Genomic DNA, 15,564 nt, shown 5'->3' on the forward strand with positions numbered 1-15,564 from the left:
ATTTATTATAAGATACTACTTTTATAAAGCTCAAAAACAAGCAAATTTAAGCAACTGACTTACAAGCATACAAAACATGAAATTAAAATTTTTTTAAAAAGGCAAGAAAATGGCAAACATGAGATTCAGGATAACAGTTAACTTTTCACCAGTGTTTTTTATTATTAGACTATTCCAAATGGAATATTAAATATTCTTAACATATGGAATATATGAAATATTCCACATATAATTATAATATATATGGAATATATATAAGTGGATATATATATGGAATGTAATTCCAAATATTTCATATATTAATTTAACAAATTTTAAAGGGCATATAATATATATAAACATTTCATATATTAAGAATGAAAAGAGGCTGGGCGCAGTGGCTAATGCATATAATCCCAGCACTTAGGGAGGCCGAGGCAGGTGGATCAAGAGGTTAGGAGTTCAAGACCAGCCTGGCCAAGATGGTGAAACCCCGTCACTACTAAAAATACAAAAATTAGCTGGGCATGGTGCTAGGTGCCTATAATCCCAGCTACTCGGGAGACTGAGGCAGAGAACTGCTTGAACCCAGGAGGCAGAGGCTGCAGTGAGCCAAGATCATGCCACTGCATTCCAGCCTGGGCAACAGAGCAAGAATCCATCTAAAAAAAAAAAAAAACAGAATGAAAAGAAAACACTGTCTTATAAAATATAACGTATCCTTATAATTTTCAATACTGTTTAAGGATTTTATAATGACCATAAATTGTTTATATAATAATTTTTAAATGAACCAATTTTTACTGTTGGAAAAGAAAAAAATCAATGAATGGAAGAGGAAAGAACTATGAAACGATTTTATTAAAAACACCTACAAGACAAACACACATGAATGCATACAAGCAGTCAGGTAGAATGAGGTATAACAGAGGTGGGGCAAGTTCCAGCATTGGTCGTCAGGTAAAAATCCAACTCAAGCAGGAGGCCAGTGAACAGCAAGAGTCCAGGGAAGGAGCCTGAAGCTAACCCCACTGTTGTGCCAATCTACAATGTATAAGAATTGACCTTCTCAGGCTAGGCACAGTGGCTCACGGCTGTAATCTCAGCACTTTGGGAGGCTGAGGCAGGTAGATCACCTGAGATCAGGAGTTCGAGACCAGCTTGGCCAACATGGTGAAACCCTATCTCTACTAAAAATACAAAAATTAGCTGAGCATGGTGGTGGGCGCCTGTAATCCCAGCTACTCAGGAGGCTGAGGCAAGAAAATCGCTTGAACCTGGGAGTCGGAGGTTGCAGTGAGTCAAGATTGCACCATTGCACTCTAGCCTGGCCGACAAGAGTGAAACTCCGTCTCAAAAAAACAAAACAAAAAAAAAGACTTCACCTTCTCTAAGTCTCCTTTCCAAACCAAACCAGCCTAACACAATGTCTAAGTCACCTCTTCACGGGGGTTAGCGACCACAGGGATCAGACAGAGATCAGGCAATATAAGAAAATCACTATTTAAAAACCCCACAGTAACTTAGTATATGCAAATCATAAATTCACTACTATTCTAACCCAGAGGTTTATAAACTGCATCAGATGCACTAAGATTCAGAAAATAAGCAAGTGGTTTCTACCAAACAATGAAGAGTTAAACTGCCGGTGAAGTCAGTTCTGTGCTTTTATCTGCTCTATATATTGAAATTCCACTGAGATCTTCCTTTGGGAAAAACAAGTATCCAGAAAAGATGAGCATTTTCTGGATTTTTAGTCCTCTCTTAAATGTAAAGTTTACCTCAATATAGCTATAGTTCAGCTGACATAATGCCTGGGAATACATTTATTTGGCATAGTTTAATTTCCTGATGAGATGACAATTATGAATTTGCCAAAATAACATTTTCTTAAGTAACATAAAAAAGAACTCAGAATTTGGGGTCAGTAAAACTTAGATTCAGATCCCAGTTGCCACTCTGTAATTCTGAACAAGTCATTTAGCCATTTGAACCTTGTTTTCCCACCTGAAGAATTGAGACAAATAACAACGCTTAGTGTTGTTAGACTATTAATGAGGGTTAATGTGAAAGTACATGGTATAATGCCTACCACATACTATTGTTGATAAATGGTTGCTATTCATATTATTGGATTGAACAAGTATTTTTTATGCAGTAAACATAAATTCTGTCACTGGAAGGCCAGGTGCGGTGGCTCACGCCTGTAATCCCAGCACTTTGGGAGGCCGAGGTGGGTGGATTACGAGGTCAGGAGATCGAGACCATCCTGGCTAACACAGTGAAACCCCATATCTACCAAATACACAAAACAAAATTAGCCAGCTGTGGTGGTGGGCGCTTGTAGTCCCAGCTACTCAGGAGGCTGAGGCAGAAGAATGGCATGAACCCAGGAGGTAGAGCTTGCAGTGAGCCAAGATCGCACCACTGCACTCCAGCCTGGGGTGACACAGGGAGACTCTGTCTCAAAAAAAAAAAAAAAATTGTGTCACTGGAATAAATAATGTTACAGGAAAATTGCTTAGGATTTAGAAACAGAACTCTGTATGTGTGATCCATTTTAAAATAAAAAGGAACTGTAGAACTGAATTCAACTTTTATATAAAAGAAAACTTACTGTTGCATATATGAAGTAAAATGCTATGAGGTGAACACCAAAGGGTGAGTTCTACTGAATCAAAAGAATAAGATTTTGGCTGGGCACGGTGGCTCACCGCCATAATCCTAGCACTTTGGGAGGCTGAGGCGGACGGATCACCTGAGGTCAGGAGTTCAAGACCAGACTGGTCAACATGGTGAAACCCCGTCTCTACTAAAAATACAAAAATTAGCCAGGTGTGGTGGCACATGCCTGTAATCCTAGCTACTTGGGAGGCTGAAGCAGGAGAATTGCTTGAACCTGGGAGGCGGAGGTTGCAGTGAGCCAAGATCGTGCCACTGTACTCCAGCCTGGGCGACAGTGCAAGACTCTGTCTCAAAAAAAAAAAAAAAAGATTTTTTCAAATGCTCCCTTTCTTAAGTTGCCTATTACTAATTTAACTGGTATCAATATTATAGCTTTGTGAGGGATTCTATTTTGAACATTAATAAATCTCTTGATGACAAATGGGATATTCATTTAGTCTAAAACTACCTTTCAAAGAATTTTTTTTTTTTTTTTTTTTTGAGACAGAGTTTCACTCTGTTACCCAGGTGGAGTGCAGTGGCATGATCTCAGCTCACTGCAATCTCCACCTCCTAGGTTCAAGCGATTCTCCTGCCTCAACCTCCCAAGTAGCTGGGATTACAGGTGCCTGCCACCATACCCGGCTAATTTTTGTATTTTTAGTAGAGACGGGATTTCACTATGTTGGCCAGGCTGGTCTCAAACTCCTGACCTTGGGTGATCCACCCGCTTCGGCTTCCCAAAGTGCTGGCGTTACAGGCATAAGACACCGCACCTGGTCAATAAAATGTTAATTACAAAATAAAAGAATAACTTTGGAGAAGCCTAGCAAACACCACTTTAATCATGTGATCGAAGTTAACATCAACAGTAGTGGGGCAAACCCAAATCATATTCTACCTGCTAGGATGCAATGAGAATAACAAAACTTCATTTCTCTGACATCCCAGCTAAAAACACATAAGGTGGCCAGGTGTGGTGGCTCATGCCTGTAATCCCAGCATTCTGGGAGGCAGAGGCGGGCGGATCAGCTGAGGTCAGGAGTTCGAGACCAGCCTGGAAAACACAGCAAAACCCCATCTCTACTAAAAATACAAAAAAATTAGCCGGGCGTGGTGGTGCGCGCCTGTAATCCCAGCTACTCAGGAGGCTGAGGCAAGAGAATCGCTTGAGCCCATGGGGCGGAGGTTGCAATGAGCCAAGATTGTGCCATTGCACTCCAGCCTAGGCAACAATAGCAAAACTCCGTCTCAGGAAAAAAAAAAAATGCATAAGGTGAATCCAACTATTAAAAAAAAAAATCAGACAAACTCAAATTGAAGGAAAGTCTAAAAGTAATGGACTTGTAAATTTCAAGTGTCAAGATCATGCAAGTCAAGCAAAAACGAGGAACTATTCCAGACTGACAAAGACTAAAGAGACACGACAACTAAATGTGACACATATATTCTAGACTGGATCTTTTCTAAAAGAGAGTATCTGGACAACTAGCAAAATTTGAATGGGGTCTGAGAATTAAATGATAGCAAAGTACGAATGTTAATTTTCTGATTTTGATAGCTGTATTGTGACTATGTACAAAAATAACATTATTTGTTGGAAATATACACTAAATTATTCAGGAATGATACAGTATCATGTTGGAAACTTATTCTTAAAAGTTATATGTATCATCCTGCCCTTAAACATTTTTCACAAATTTGAAATTATTTCTATCAGAAAAAAAAGTTAAAACTATTTCCACCACAGATAAGGTTCCACAGTATTAAAAAATAATCCTATCCTTTGAAATGTAAATATCCTCAAATCTCAAAATAGTCATTCTCATTTGTCTTTAATATTTTATTAATAATCTAGTCCTAGCTAAAGCTAACCAAAGAAATTGTGCTTATAAAGGAAACAGAAGAATAGATATACCAACTCATTGGTGATTCGTAATGTCTAACCCTTTAATTGGCTCTCCAAGTATTTCCTCTTGATCTCCATAAGCTCTACAAAATTCCCTATTCATCCAGAACTCTTGGAACCTCCTTGAATAAAGATTCTCCACACATAAGAGAATCAATATGCAAAGTGTTCAAAGCAGCCAAGTCAGTCATTAACTTACCAGATTCCAAGGATAATAGCGAGCTCTTCAGCACACAGATCCGGCATCTGGAACTGTTCACAATCTGCTAACTTTATGTCATTCAGAATGGTGTCATCATTGAGCTCAAGATTCTAGTAGAATACAAAAGAAAATACTTAGACCAAAAATTAAATTTTATTCACTTACCAGAATGGCATGTAATAGATTGCTAGAAAGGATAAAGTTAACTTACCTGTTCGACATATGGTCAATAGGCTGTTTCTTGTGAAACACATATTTGGAAACAATTTACCTTCCAGAAATGAAAGATGTGCCATCTACACCTCAAGAACGCACTAACAATGACAATAATAGGGAATAACAGCTATCACTGATTGAGCCAAGTATGCAAAAGCCCCTCTGCAGATAATTTTACAGACATTTTTCAAATTCATCCTCACAATAATCATAGACAATAGGCATTTCTATCCCTATTTATTGATGAAAAAACAAAGAATCAGATACTTGAAGCTCATCCAAGATCACACTCAAAGTCATGTGACAGCATCAGGATTCAAAACTTGATCTTTCTATTCTGCCTCTAAATTCTAATCAAAAACATCAACTTCCCAACTCTGTGTCTCAGCAATATAGTGTGATCAGTTGAGAAATTTCTCACAAATAGCTTATTATCAATGATGGAAATGCCAAACTGTGACAAGTTCATTCTAAAATTTATATGGAAATGCAAATGATCGACAATAACCAAAACAATTTTTAAAAGAATAAAATATGAGGAAGTACTTGATTTCAAGAATTACTATAAAGCCCAGACAGTATAGTACTGGCATAAAGACAGACATATAAAGTGAATGGAACAGAATACAGTCCAAAATTTTAGACCCGTGCATATATGATGGATTGATTTTCAATAAAGCTAACTAGGTGGTTCAACAGGTAAAGCCTTTCAATAAATGACATTAGAGAACTTTGGGAGGCCAAGGGGGGGAGGAAGCTTGAGGCCAGGAGTTCGAGATCAGCCTGAGCAACACAGCAAGACCCTGTCTCTCCAAAAAATAAGTAAGTAAATGCTGTCAGAACAACTGCATATCCATTTGGAAAAAAAAAAAATGACCCTTCACTTTTATCTCAATCATACACAAAAATTAAATCAAAATTAATCACAGACCTTAATACACAAGCTAAAGCTAAAAAAACTTCTAGAAGAAAACATTTTTTAAAAAATCTTTGTAACCTTGAGATGGAAAGGCAGTCAGTCCTTAATTAGGACACAAAAAGTATGAATTATAAGAGAAAAACTTCATAAATTGGACTTCATCAAATTAAAAACTTCTGTTCTCTGAAAACATTGTTAAGAAGACAAAAAGTCAAGCTCCAAATCCAAATATACTGACAAAACATATATCTGAAAAGGGACTTGCATCCAGAATATGGAGAACTCTTAGAACTCAATAGGAAGACAAACAACTCAAATTAAAAATGGGCAAGAGAGGCCAGGCATGGTGGCTCATGCCTGTAATCCCAGCACTTTAGGAGGCCAAGGTGGGTGGATCACTTGATGTCAGGAGTTCGAGACCAGCCTGGTAAACATGGCAAAAACCCCATCTCTACCAAAAATACAAAAATTAGCCAGGCATGGTGGCGCATACCTGTACTCCCAGCTACTCGAGAGGCTGAGGCAGGAGAAACACTTGAACGCGGGAGGTGGAGGTTGCAGTAAGCTGAGATCGTGCCACTGCACTCCAGCCTGGGCAATAGAGCGAGATTCCATTTCAAAAATAAAAAAAGAAGAGGAAAAAAAAAACTTATGTTCACACAAAGACTTACACACATATTTTCTAGGCAGGTTTATTAGTAATAGCTGCTAGAAATAACTTAAATGTCCACCAACAGTTCACACTGGTATTTCAACATGGATGAATCTTGAAACCATTAAGCCAGACCAAAAGATTATATACTGTATGATTCCATTTATTGGAAATTCTAGAAAAGACAGATCTAATCTATGACAGCAACTAAGTGCAAAGAACTATGACGGCACTCTTTGGAGAAACTTTTTTTCATTGTGGTGGTGGTTACATGCGTCTAATTGTTAAATCTCAACAAACTATGATTTAAAATAGGTATATTTTATATAAATTATTCCTCAATAATCTTGGGTTAAATTTTTTTCTAATTCAACAAAAAAAAAAAAAGGAAGACTTTAGGAGCCAACTGAAGCTAGACAGAAGCCAGGTGCCATGGCTCATGCCTGTAATCCCAGCACTTTGAGAGGCTGAGGCAGGCGGATCACTCGACGTCAGGAGTTCGAGACCAGCCTGGCCAGCATGGTGAAGCCCCGTCTCTACTAAAAATACAACTATCCGGGCGTAGTGGCATGTGGCTGTAGTCTCAGCTACTTGGAGTCTAAGGCAGGCTACAGAATGAGACACCATCTCAAAAAAAATAAAAAATAAAAAAAATTAAAATATATATTTTCACATTGTAACATTTCTTTTTTTTTTTTTTTTTTTTTTTTTGAGAAAGTCTCAGTCGCCCGGGCTGGAGTGCAGTGGCGTGATCTCAGCTCACTGCAACCTCCACCTCCTGGGTTCAAGCGATTCTCCTGCCTCAGCCTCCCAAGTAGCTGGAATTACAGGCACACACCACCATGCCCAGATAATCTTTTCTATTTTTAGTAGAGATGGGGTTTCGGGATGTTGGCCAGGTTGGTCTCGAACTCCTGACCTCAAGTGATCCTCCCACCTCGGCCTTCCAAAGTGCTGGGACTACAGGCGTGAGCCACCACACCAGGCCATGTTGTAACATTTCCAATCAGGATATATTTTGTAATCACTATAAATGGTATAGTAGTGTTCCTTTCCTTTTCCTGAAAAATGGTTATTAAACAGATGGTGTATATTACAATCTAATAATGTGTTTGACACAAGGTAATATGATATATAACCAACTTAACAATTCTCTTCCACCCATTAGAATAAAGCCAAGTTTCTATCTAATTCACACCTACAGCATACAACTTGTACTCTCCATCTTCAAGTAGTAATTAACAAAGACCACAAGATTATCTGAATGTATTCTATTTCACATACAAAAGATTAAATTCTGGCCGGTGCAGTGGCTCATGGCTATAATCCCAACAGTTTTGGGAGGCTGAGGAAAGTGGATGGCTTGAGCCCAGAAGTTCGAGACCAGCCTGGGCAACATGGTGAAACCCCATCTCTACCAAAAATACAAAAATTAGCCAGTCTCATAACCTGGTCTCTAAATAGACAAACAGGTAAAAATTTTTTTTTTTTTTTTTTTTTTTTTTTGAGATGGAATCTCACTCTGTCACCCAGCCTGGAATGCAGTGGCACAATCTCAGCTCACTGCAAGCTCCGCCTCCCGGGTTCACGCCATTCTCCTGCCTCAGCCTCCCGAGTAGCTGGGACTACAGGCGCCCGCCACCACTCCCAATTCTTTGTATTTTTAGTAGAGACGGGGTTTCACTGTGTTAGCCAGGATGGTCTCAATCTCCTGACCTCGTGATCCGCCCACCTCGGCCTCCCAAAGCGCTGGGATTACAGGCGTGAGCCACTGCGCCCAGCCAAAATTTTTAAAATAAAATAAAATAATTCTGAAACAATTTATGATAGTCACAGGTAATATGTTAAAAATGTTAACCACATTAACCCTGTAACATGTGTTACAGGGTTAATCCCAGCACTTTGGGAGGTTGAGGCAAGAAGATTGCTTGAGCCCAGGAGTTTGAAACAAACCTGGGCAATATAGTGAGACCTCATCCCATTTAAAAATGAAAGAAAGAACAGAAAAGAAAAGAAAAGAACAAGCAAAAAAAAGATTAAATTCTGTATTAAATTGTACACCATTTTCATACATTGCTCATAATACTCATCATATCCTATTTATCACCAGGAGATAATTTTCTTTTTTCCTTTTCTTTTTTTTCAAAGAGAGTTTTGCTCTTGTTGCCCAGACTGGAGTTCAATAATGCAATTGCACTCATTGCTTATTGCAACCTCCACCTCCTGGGTTCAAGCAATTCTCCTGCCTCAACCTCCCAAGTAGCTGGGATTACAGACACGTGCCACCACAACCGGCTAATTTTGTTTTTTTGTTTATTTTCTTTTTTTTTGAGACGGAGTCTTGCTCTGTCGCCCAGGCTGGAGTGCAGTGGCATGATCTCGGCTCACTGCAAGCTCCGCCTCCCAGATTCACGCCATTCTCCTGCCTCAGCCTCCTGAGTAGCTGGGACTACAGGCACCTGCCACCACGCCCGGTTAATTTTTTTTTTTGTATTTTTAATAGAGACAGGGTTTCACCATGTTAGCCAGGATGGTCTCAATCTCTTGACCTCGTGCACCCACCTTGGCCTCCCAAAGTGCTGGGATTACAGGCGTGAGCCACTGCACCCGGCCTAATTTTGTATTTTTAATAGAGACAGGGTTTCACCATTTTGGTCAGACTTGGCTCGAACTCCTGACCTCAAGTGATCCACCCACCTCAGCCTCCCAAAGTACTAAGATTACAGGCATGAGCCACCATGCCAGGCCAATCACTGGGAGACAATTTTCTATAGGACAACTCCACATTAAGAAACAACAAACACAGACAGGCGCGGTGGCTCACGCCTGTAATCCCAGCACTTTGGGAGGCCGAGACGGGCGGATCACCTGAGGTTGTGAGTTCGAGACCAGCCTGACCAACATGGAGAAACCCTGTCTCTACTAAAAATACAAAATTAGCCAGGCATGGTGGTGCATGCCTGTAATCCCAGCTACTCGGGAGGCTAAGGCAGGAGAATCGCTTGAACTCCAGAGGCAGAGGTTGCATTGAGCTGAGATCGCATCACTACACTCCAGTCTGGGCAACAGAGTGAGACTCCATCTCAAAAAAAAAAAAAAAAAAAAAAAAGTAGTTGGGGGTTTCTGGGATCAGAAAACACATGCATAAATACTAAAGGGCTTCATGGAAGCAGCTGATTTAGGTAAACTGACCAAGAGTCATAATTCAAACTAAAGAGAATTCATTAGACATGTCAAATAAACATATTAAGGCAACCACCCCCCAATAATGACAGAGAAACAAAAGTCTGATCATAAAACTAGCAAAAAGGAATTCTGATAATCTGTTTATATATTTAGAAAAAACCTAAGAGATTCCAAGAGAAGACAAACATAAGGAAACAAATATGATAGCAGATAGAAAAATTGGTCTACACCCAGTCTGCCTTTTGTTATTTCTTCAAGAGGGGTAATACATAACTAACTGCATTATTAATTCACAGTTATTGAATCCTAGAAGAAAAGCACTATTTATCTCTATATACGGGTTAGGAATAAAAAAGGTTTAAACACCAGTTCTCCCTGACTCAGCAACCTTTAAAAGGCAAAAGAAAGAATAAAATGAAGTCTGTGTCCAACCCATTCAGTGTTTCTATGGTACTCACCTATTGAAATTGTTAGACTTAGGTGTTAATTGAATTTAATAACTTGCCGTCCTACTTGCCTTGGTTAAATGTTCCTGAGGAGTGGGTGCTGGAGTGAATTCGCAATTTGAAAGGACATCCCCTTCCCTTCTTACATCTAGAATCAGTTGTGCCACATAATTTTCCTGGAACCGTGTTCTTTTTCCCAAAGCACCTGAAAAAACAATAAAATTATATCTACTGACTTACCCATGAGATCTACTGTACAATCATGAGGAGTAATATTTTCAGAGCGCTTTAGAGTTTACAAGGGGCCAGGCGCGGTGGCTCACGCCTGTAATCCCAGCACTTTGGGAGGCAGAGGCGGGCGGATCACGAGGTCAGGAAATCGAGACCATCCTGACTAACACAGTGAAACCCCGTCTCTACTAAAAATACAAAAAATTAGTCGGGCACGGTGGCGGGCGCCGGTAGTCCCAGCTACTCGGGAGGCTGAGGCAGGAGAATGGCGTGAACCCGGGAGGCGGAGCTCGCAGTGAGCCGAGATTGCGCCACTGCACTCCAGCCTGGGCGACAGAGCGAGACTCCGTCTCAAAAAAAAAAGAGTTTACAAGGTATTTTCTCCATTTCACATAAGAAAGTCCTGAGGCCCAGCCTCAGGTTTTAAATGACTTATAAAATTAGAAAGCCAATAAGCTCTGGTACCAGGACTCAAACCCAGGATTTCTGCCACTAAAGTCCACATACTAATTTTTGCATCAAACTACCACCCTTTAAAAAAAAAAAAAAAAAAGTAACACATTGAGTGTTGTAGGTAGAAGAACTATTATTATCTCTTTTTCACAGATGACAAAAACAAAAGTTCTGAAGAATACAGTCATTTGTTCACGATCACAGGGCTTCTCAGCATCAGAACCAGAGCTTAAAGCCAGGATCTTTTGGTTCTAAATCGACAGTTTATTACACTATCTGACTTCATGTAAGACCAAAATTTTTTCATTATGTCTCTGAAATAACTTGCGGCAGAATAGCTGTTTTCAAACCACTTTAAGAGAAGCAAAAGTTCCAACATTCACTCTCTGGACAAGGTCAGATTACAAAGATCCTTGATTACAAAGACCAGTCTAGGAAGTCTGGATTTTATCCTGTTATGAGTCTGGCTCTAAGTCATACATTAACCTTTTAAATATGTTATGCTGAAGATAGCCACTGAAATTGTTCGATACAGCTTACTTTTTTATTTTATTTTATTTTTTTATGAGATGGAGTCCTGCTCTGTCACCAGGCTGTAGTGCAGTGGCGTGATCTCGGCTCACTGCAGCCTCCGACTCCCTGGTTCAAGCGAATCTCCTGCCTCAGCCTCCAGAGTAGCTGGGATTACAGGCACGCACCACCACACCCAGCTAATTTTTGTATTTTTAGTGAGAAGGGGTTTTGCCATGTTGGCCAGGATGGTCTCGATCTCCTGACCTCATGATCTGCCCGCCTCAGCCTCCCAAAGTGCTGGGATTACAGGCGTGAGTCACAGCACCCGGCCACAGCTTATTTTGTATAGGAAGGCTATAGATGAGTGGAAAAAAAGAATAACCTGATTCTCATATTTGTGAACACCACATTTGTATTTCTAAGTTCTTCAACTCTAACTTAGAAAACAAAATATGAAGAATTAGCTAGTAAATAAATATACCAAGAATTAAGTATTATGCCATCAATAGTCCCAATAAAGCCTCCTAGAATCAAAATACTTAAAAACATAACTTCTGAAACTAACCTCACAAGATACATTACATATATTTTCATATACAGACAACTTACACATGGCCATTGTTCCAGCTTATACATGGCCATTGTTCCAAGTTATAAGCTGGGTATTAAACAATTTTGCTTTTTTTTAATTTTTATTTTTATTTTTATTTTATTATTATTATACTTTAAGTTTTAGGGTACATGTGCACAATGTGCAGGTTAGTTACATATGTATACATGTGCCATGTTGGTGTGCTGCACTCATTAACTCGTCATTTAGCATTAGGTATATCTCCTAATGCTATCCCTCCCTCCTCCCCCTACTCCACAACAGTCCCCAGAGTGTGATGTTCCCCTTCCTGTGTCCATGTGTTCTCATTGTTCAATTCCCACCTATGAGTGAGAATATGTGGTGTTTGGTTTTTTGTCCTTGTGATAGTTTACTGAGAATGATGATTTCCAATTTCATCCATGTTCCTACAAAGGACATGAACTCATCATTTTTTATGGCTGCATAGTATTCCATGGTGTATATGTGCCACATTTTCTTAATCCAGTCTATCATTATTGGACATTTGGGTTGGTTCCAAGTCTTTGCTATTGTGAATAGTGCTGCAATAAACATACGTGTGCATGTGTCTTTATAGCAGCATGATTTATAATCCTTTGGGTATATACCCAGTAATGGGATGGCTGGGTCAAATGGTATTTCTAGTTCTAGGTCCCTGAGGAATTGCCACACTGACTTCCACAATGGTTGAACTACTTTACAGTCCCACCAACAGTGTAAAAGTGTTCCTATTTCTCCACATCCTCTCCAGCACCTGTTGTTTCCTGACTTTTTAATGATTGCCATTCTAAATGGTGTGAGATGGTATCTCACTGTGGTTTTGATTTGCATTTCTCTGATGGCCAGTGATGGTGAGCATTTTTTCATGTGTTTTTTGGCTGCATAAATGTCTTCTTTTGAGAAGTGTCTGTTCATGTCCTTCGCCCACTTTTTGATGGGGTTGTTTGTTTTTTTCTTGTAAATTTGTTTGAGTTCATTGTAGACTCTGGATATTAGCCCTCTGTCAGATGAGTAGGTTGCGAAAATTTTCTCTCATTTTGTAGGTTGCCTGTTCACTCTCATGGTAGTTTCTTTTGCTGTGCAGAAGCTCTTTAGTTTAATTAGATCCCATTTGTCAATTTTGGCTTTTGTTGCCATTGCTTTTGGTGTTTTAGACATGAAGTCCTTGCCCATGCCTATGTCCTGAATAGTAATGCCTAGGTTTTCTTCTAGGGTTTTTATGGTTTTAGGTCTAACATTTAAGTTTTAATCCATCTTGAATTAATTTTTGTATAAGGTGTAAGGAAGGATCCAGTTTCAGCTTTCTACATATGGCTAGCCAGTTTTCCCAGCACCATTTATTAAATAGGGAATCCTTTCCCCATTGCTTGTTTTCCTCAGGTTTGTCAAAGATCAGATAGTTGTAGATATGTGGTGTTATTTCTGAGGGCTCTGTTCTGTTCCATTGATCTATATCTCTGTTTTGGTACCAGTACCATGCTGCTTTGGTTATTGTAGACTTGTAGTATAGGTTGAAGTCAGGTAGCGTGATGCCTCCAGCTTTGTTCTTTTGGCTTAGGATTGACTTGGCGATGCGGGCTCTTTTTTGGTTCCATATGAACTTTAGTTTTCTCCAATTCTGTGAAGAAAGTCATTGGTAGCTTGATAGGGATGGCATTGAATCTATAAATTACCTTGGGCAGCATGGCCATTTTCACGATATTGATTCTTCCTACCCATGAGCATGGAATGTTCTTCCATTTGTTTGTATCCTCTTTTATTTCCTTGAGCAGTGGTTTGTAGTTCTCCTTGAAGAGGTCCTTCACGTCCCTTGTAAGTTGGATTCCTAGGTATTTTATTCTCTTTGAAGCAATTGTGAACGGGAGTTCACTCACGATTTGGCTCTCTGTTTGTCTGTTATTGGTGTATAAGAATGCTTGTGATTTTTGTACATTGATTTTGTATCCTGAGACTTTGCTGAAGTTGCTTATCAGCTTAAGGAGATTTTGGGCTGAGACAATGGGGTTTTCTAGATATACAATCATGTCATCTGCAAACAGAGACAATTTGACTTCCTCTTTTCCTAATTGAATACCCTTTATTTCCTTCTCCTGCCTAATTGCCCTGGCCAGAACTTCCAACACTATGTTGAATAGGAGTGGTGAGAGAGGGCATCCCTGTCTTGTGCCAGTTTTCAAAGGGAATGCTTCCAGTTTTTGCCCATTCAGTATGATATTGGCTGTGGGTTTCTCATAGATAGCTCTTATTATTTTGAGATACATCCCATCAATACCTAATTTATTGAGAGTTTTTAGCATGAAGGGGTGTTTAAGTTTGTCAAAGGCCTTTTCTGCATCTCTTGAGATAATCATGTGGTTTTTGTCTTTGGTTCTGTTTATATGCTGGATTACATTTATTGATTTGCATATATTGAACCAGCCTTGCATCCCAGGGATGAAGCCCACTTGATCATGGTGGATAAGCTTTTTGATGTGCTGCTGGATTCGGTTTGCCAGTATTTTATTGAGGATTTTTGCATCAATGTTCATCAAGGATATTGGTCTAAAATTCTCTTTTTTTGTTGTGTCTCTGCCAGGCTTTGGTATCAGGATGATGCTGGCCTCATAAAATGAGTTAGGGAGGATTCCCTCTTTTTCTATTGATTGGAATAGTTTCAGAAGGAATGGTACCAGGTCCTCCTTGTACCTCTGGTAGAATTTGGCTGTGAATCCATCTGGTCCTGGACTCTTTTTGGTTGGTAAGCTATTGATTATTGCCACAATTTCAGATCCTGTTATTGGTCTATTCAGAGAGTCAACTTCTTCCTGGTTTAGTCTTGGGAGGGTGTATGTGTCGAGGAATTTATCCATTTCTTCTAGATTTCCTAGTTTATTTGCGTAGAGGTGTTTGTAGTATTCTCTGATGGTAGTTTGTACAGTTTTGCCCACACATGCAATGTAACAAAAGGTAGCTAAGATCCAAGACAAGCCCACAAAATCATATTTATTCATAATATATTGGAAGGATTTTACTGATAGAACTAGCTCTATAAGAAGCACAGAATGTGGGCCGGGCATGGTGGCTCACATCTGTAATCCCAGCACTTTGGGAGGCCAAGGCAGGCGGATCACTTGAGGTCAGGAGTTCAAAACCAGCCTGGCCAACATGGTGAAACCACATCTCTACCAAAAATACAAAAAAAAAAAAAAAAAAAAAAAAATTAGCCAGGCGTGGTCGTGAGCACCCATAATCCTAGCTACTAGGGAGGCTCAGGCAGGAGAATTGCTTGAACCCAGGAGGCCAAGGTTGCAGTGAGCCAAGATCGCGCCATGGCACTCCAGCCTGGGTGACAGAGCAAGACTCGGTCTCAAAAAAAAAAAAGCAAGATGGAAGGAATAGGTGGGTATTTACAAGAAAGGGCAATGCAGAAAGGCCAAACTTGGTCAGGAAATGCCCCTATGGGCCCATTCCCCAAAGGCTCAAAAGTGTTTGTGTACTGCCTGCCTGCTATCTATTACTAACACGTCTAAACAGATCAGCGCAATAAATGGAAAACTCTAGAAATAAGGAAAATATATCATTTCAAATTTGTTATAAACTATAAA

At 39.6% G+C, this 15,564-nt stretch overlaps 1 protein-coding gene across 2 annotated transcripts in view; it reads right to left on the reverse strand.

The window, feature by feature from the left end:
* Positions 1-15,564, reverse strand: part of TTC27 (tetratricopeptide repeat domain 27) — a 197,649-nt gene that overhangs the window by 143,267 nt on the left and 38,818 nt on the right. For both annotated transcript variants that reach the window (XM_054475625.1, XM_063648844.1), the window contains exons 7-8: positions 10,245-10,378; positions 4,752-4,864 (exon numbers count right to left, since the gene is read on the reverse strand). In XM_054475625.1, coding sequence (XP_054331600.1) covers positions 4,752-4,864; positions 10,245-10,378 — 247 coding nt within the window. The remainder of the gene's footprint in view (positions 1-4,751; positions 4,865-10,244; positions 10,379-15,564) is intronic.

This window comes from Pongo pygmaeus, chromosome 12, assembly GCF_028885625.2.
Source record: "Pongo pygmaeus isolate AG05252 chromosome 12, NHGRI_mPonPyg2-v2.0_pri, whole genome shotgun sequence".
Lineage (NCBI taxonomy): Eukaryota > Metazoa > Chordata > Mammalia > Primates > Hominidae > Pongo > Pongo pygmaeus.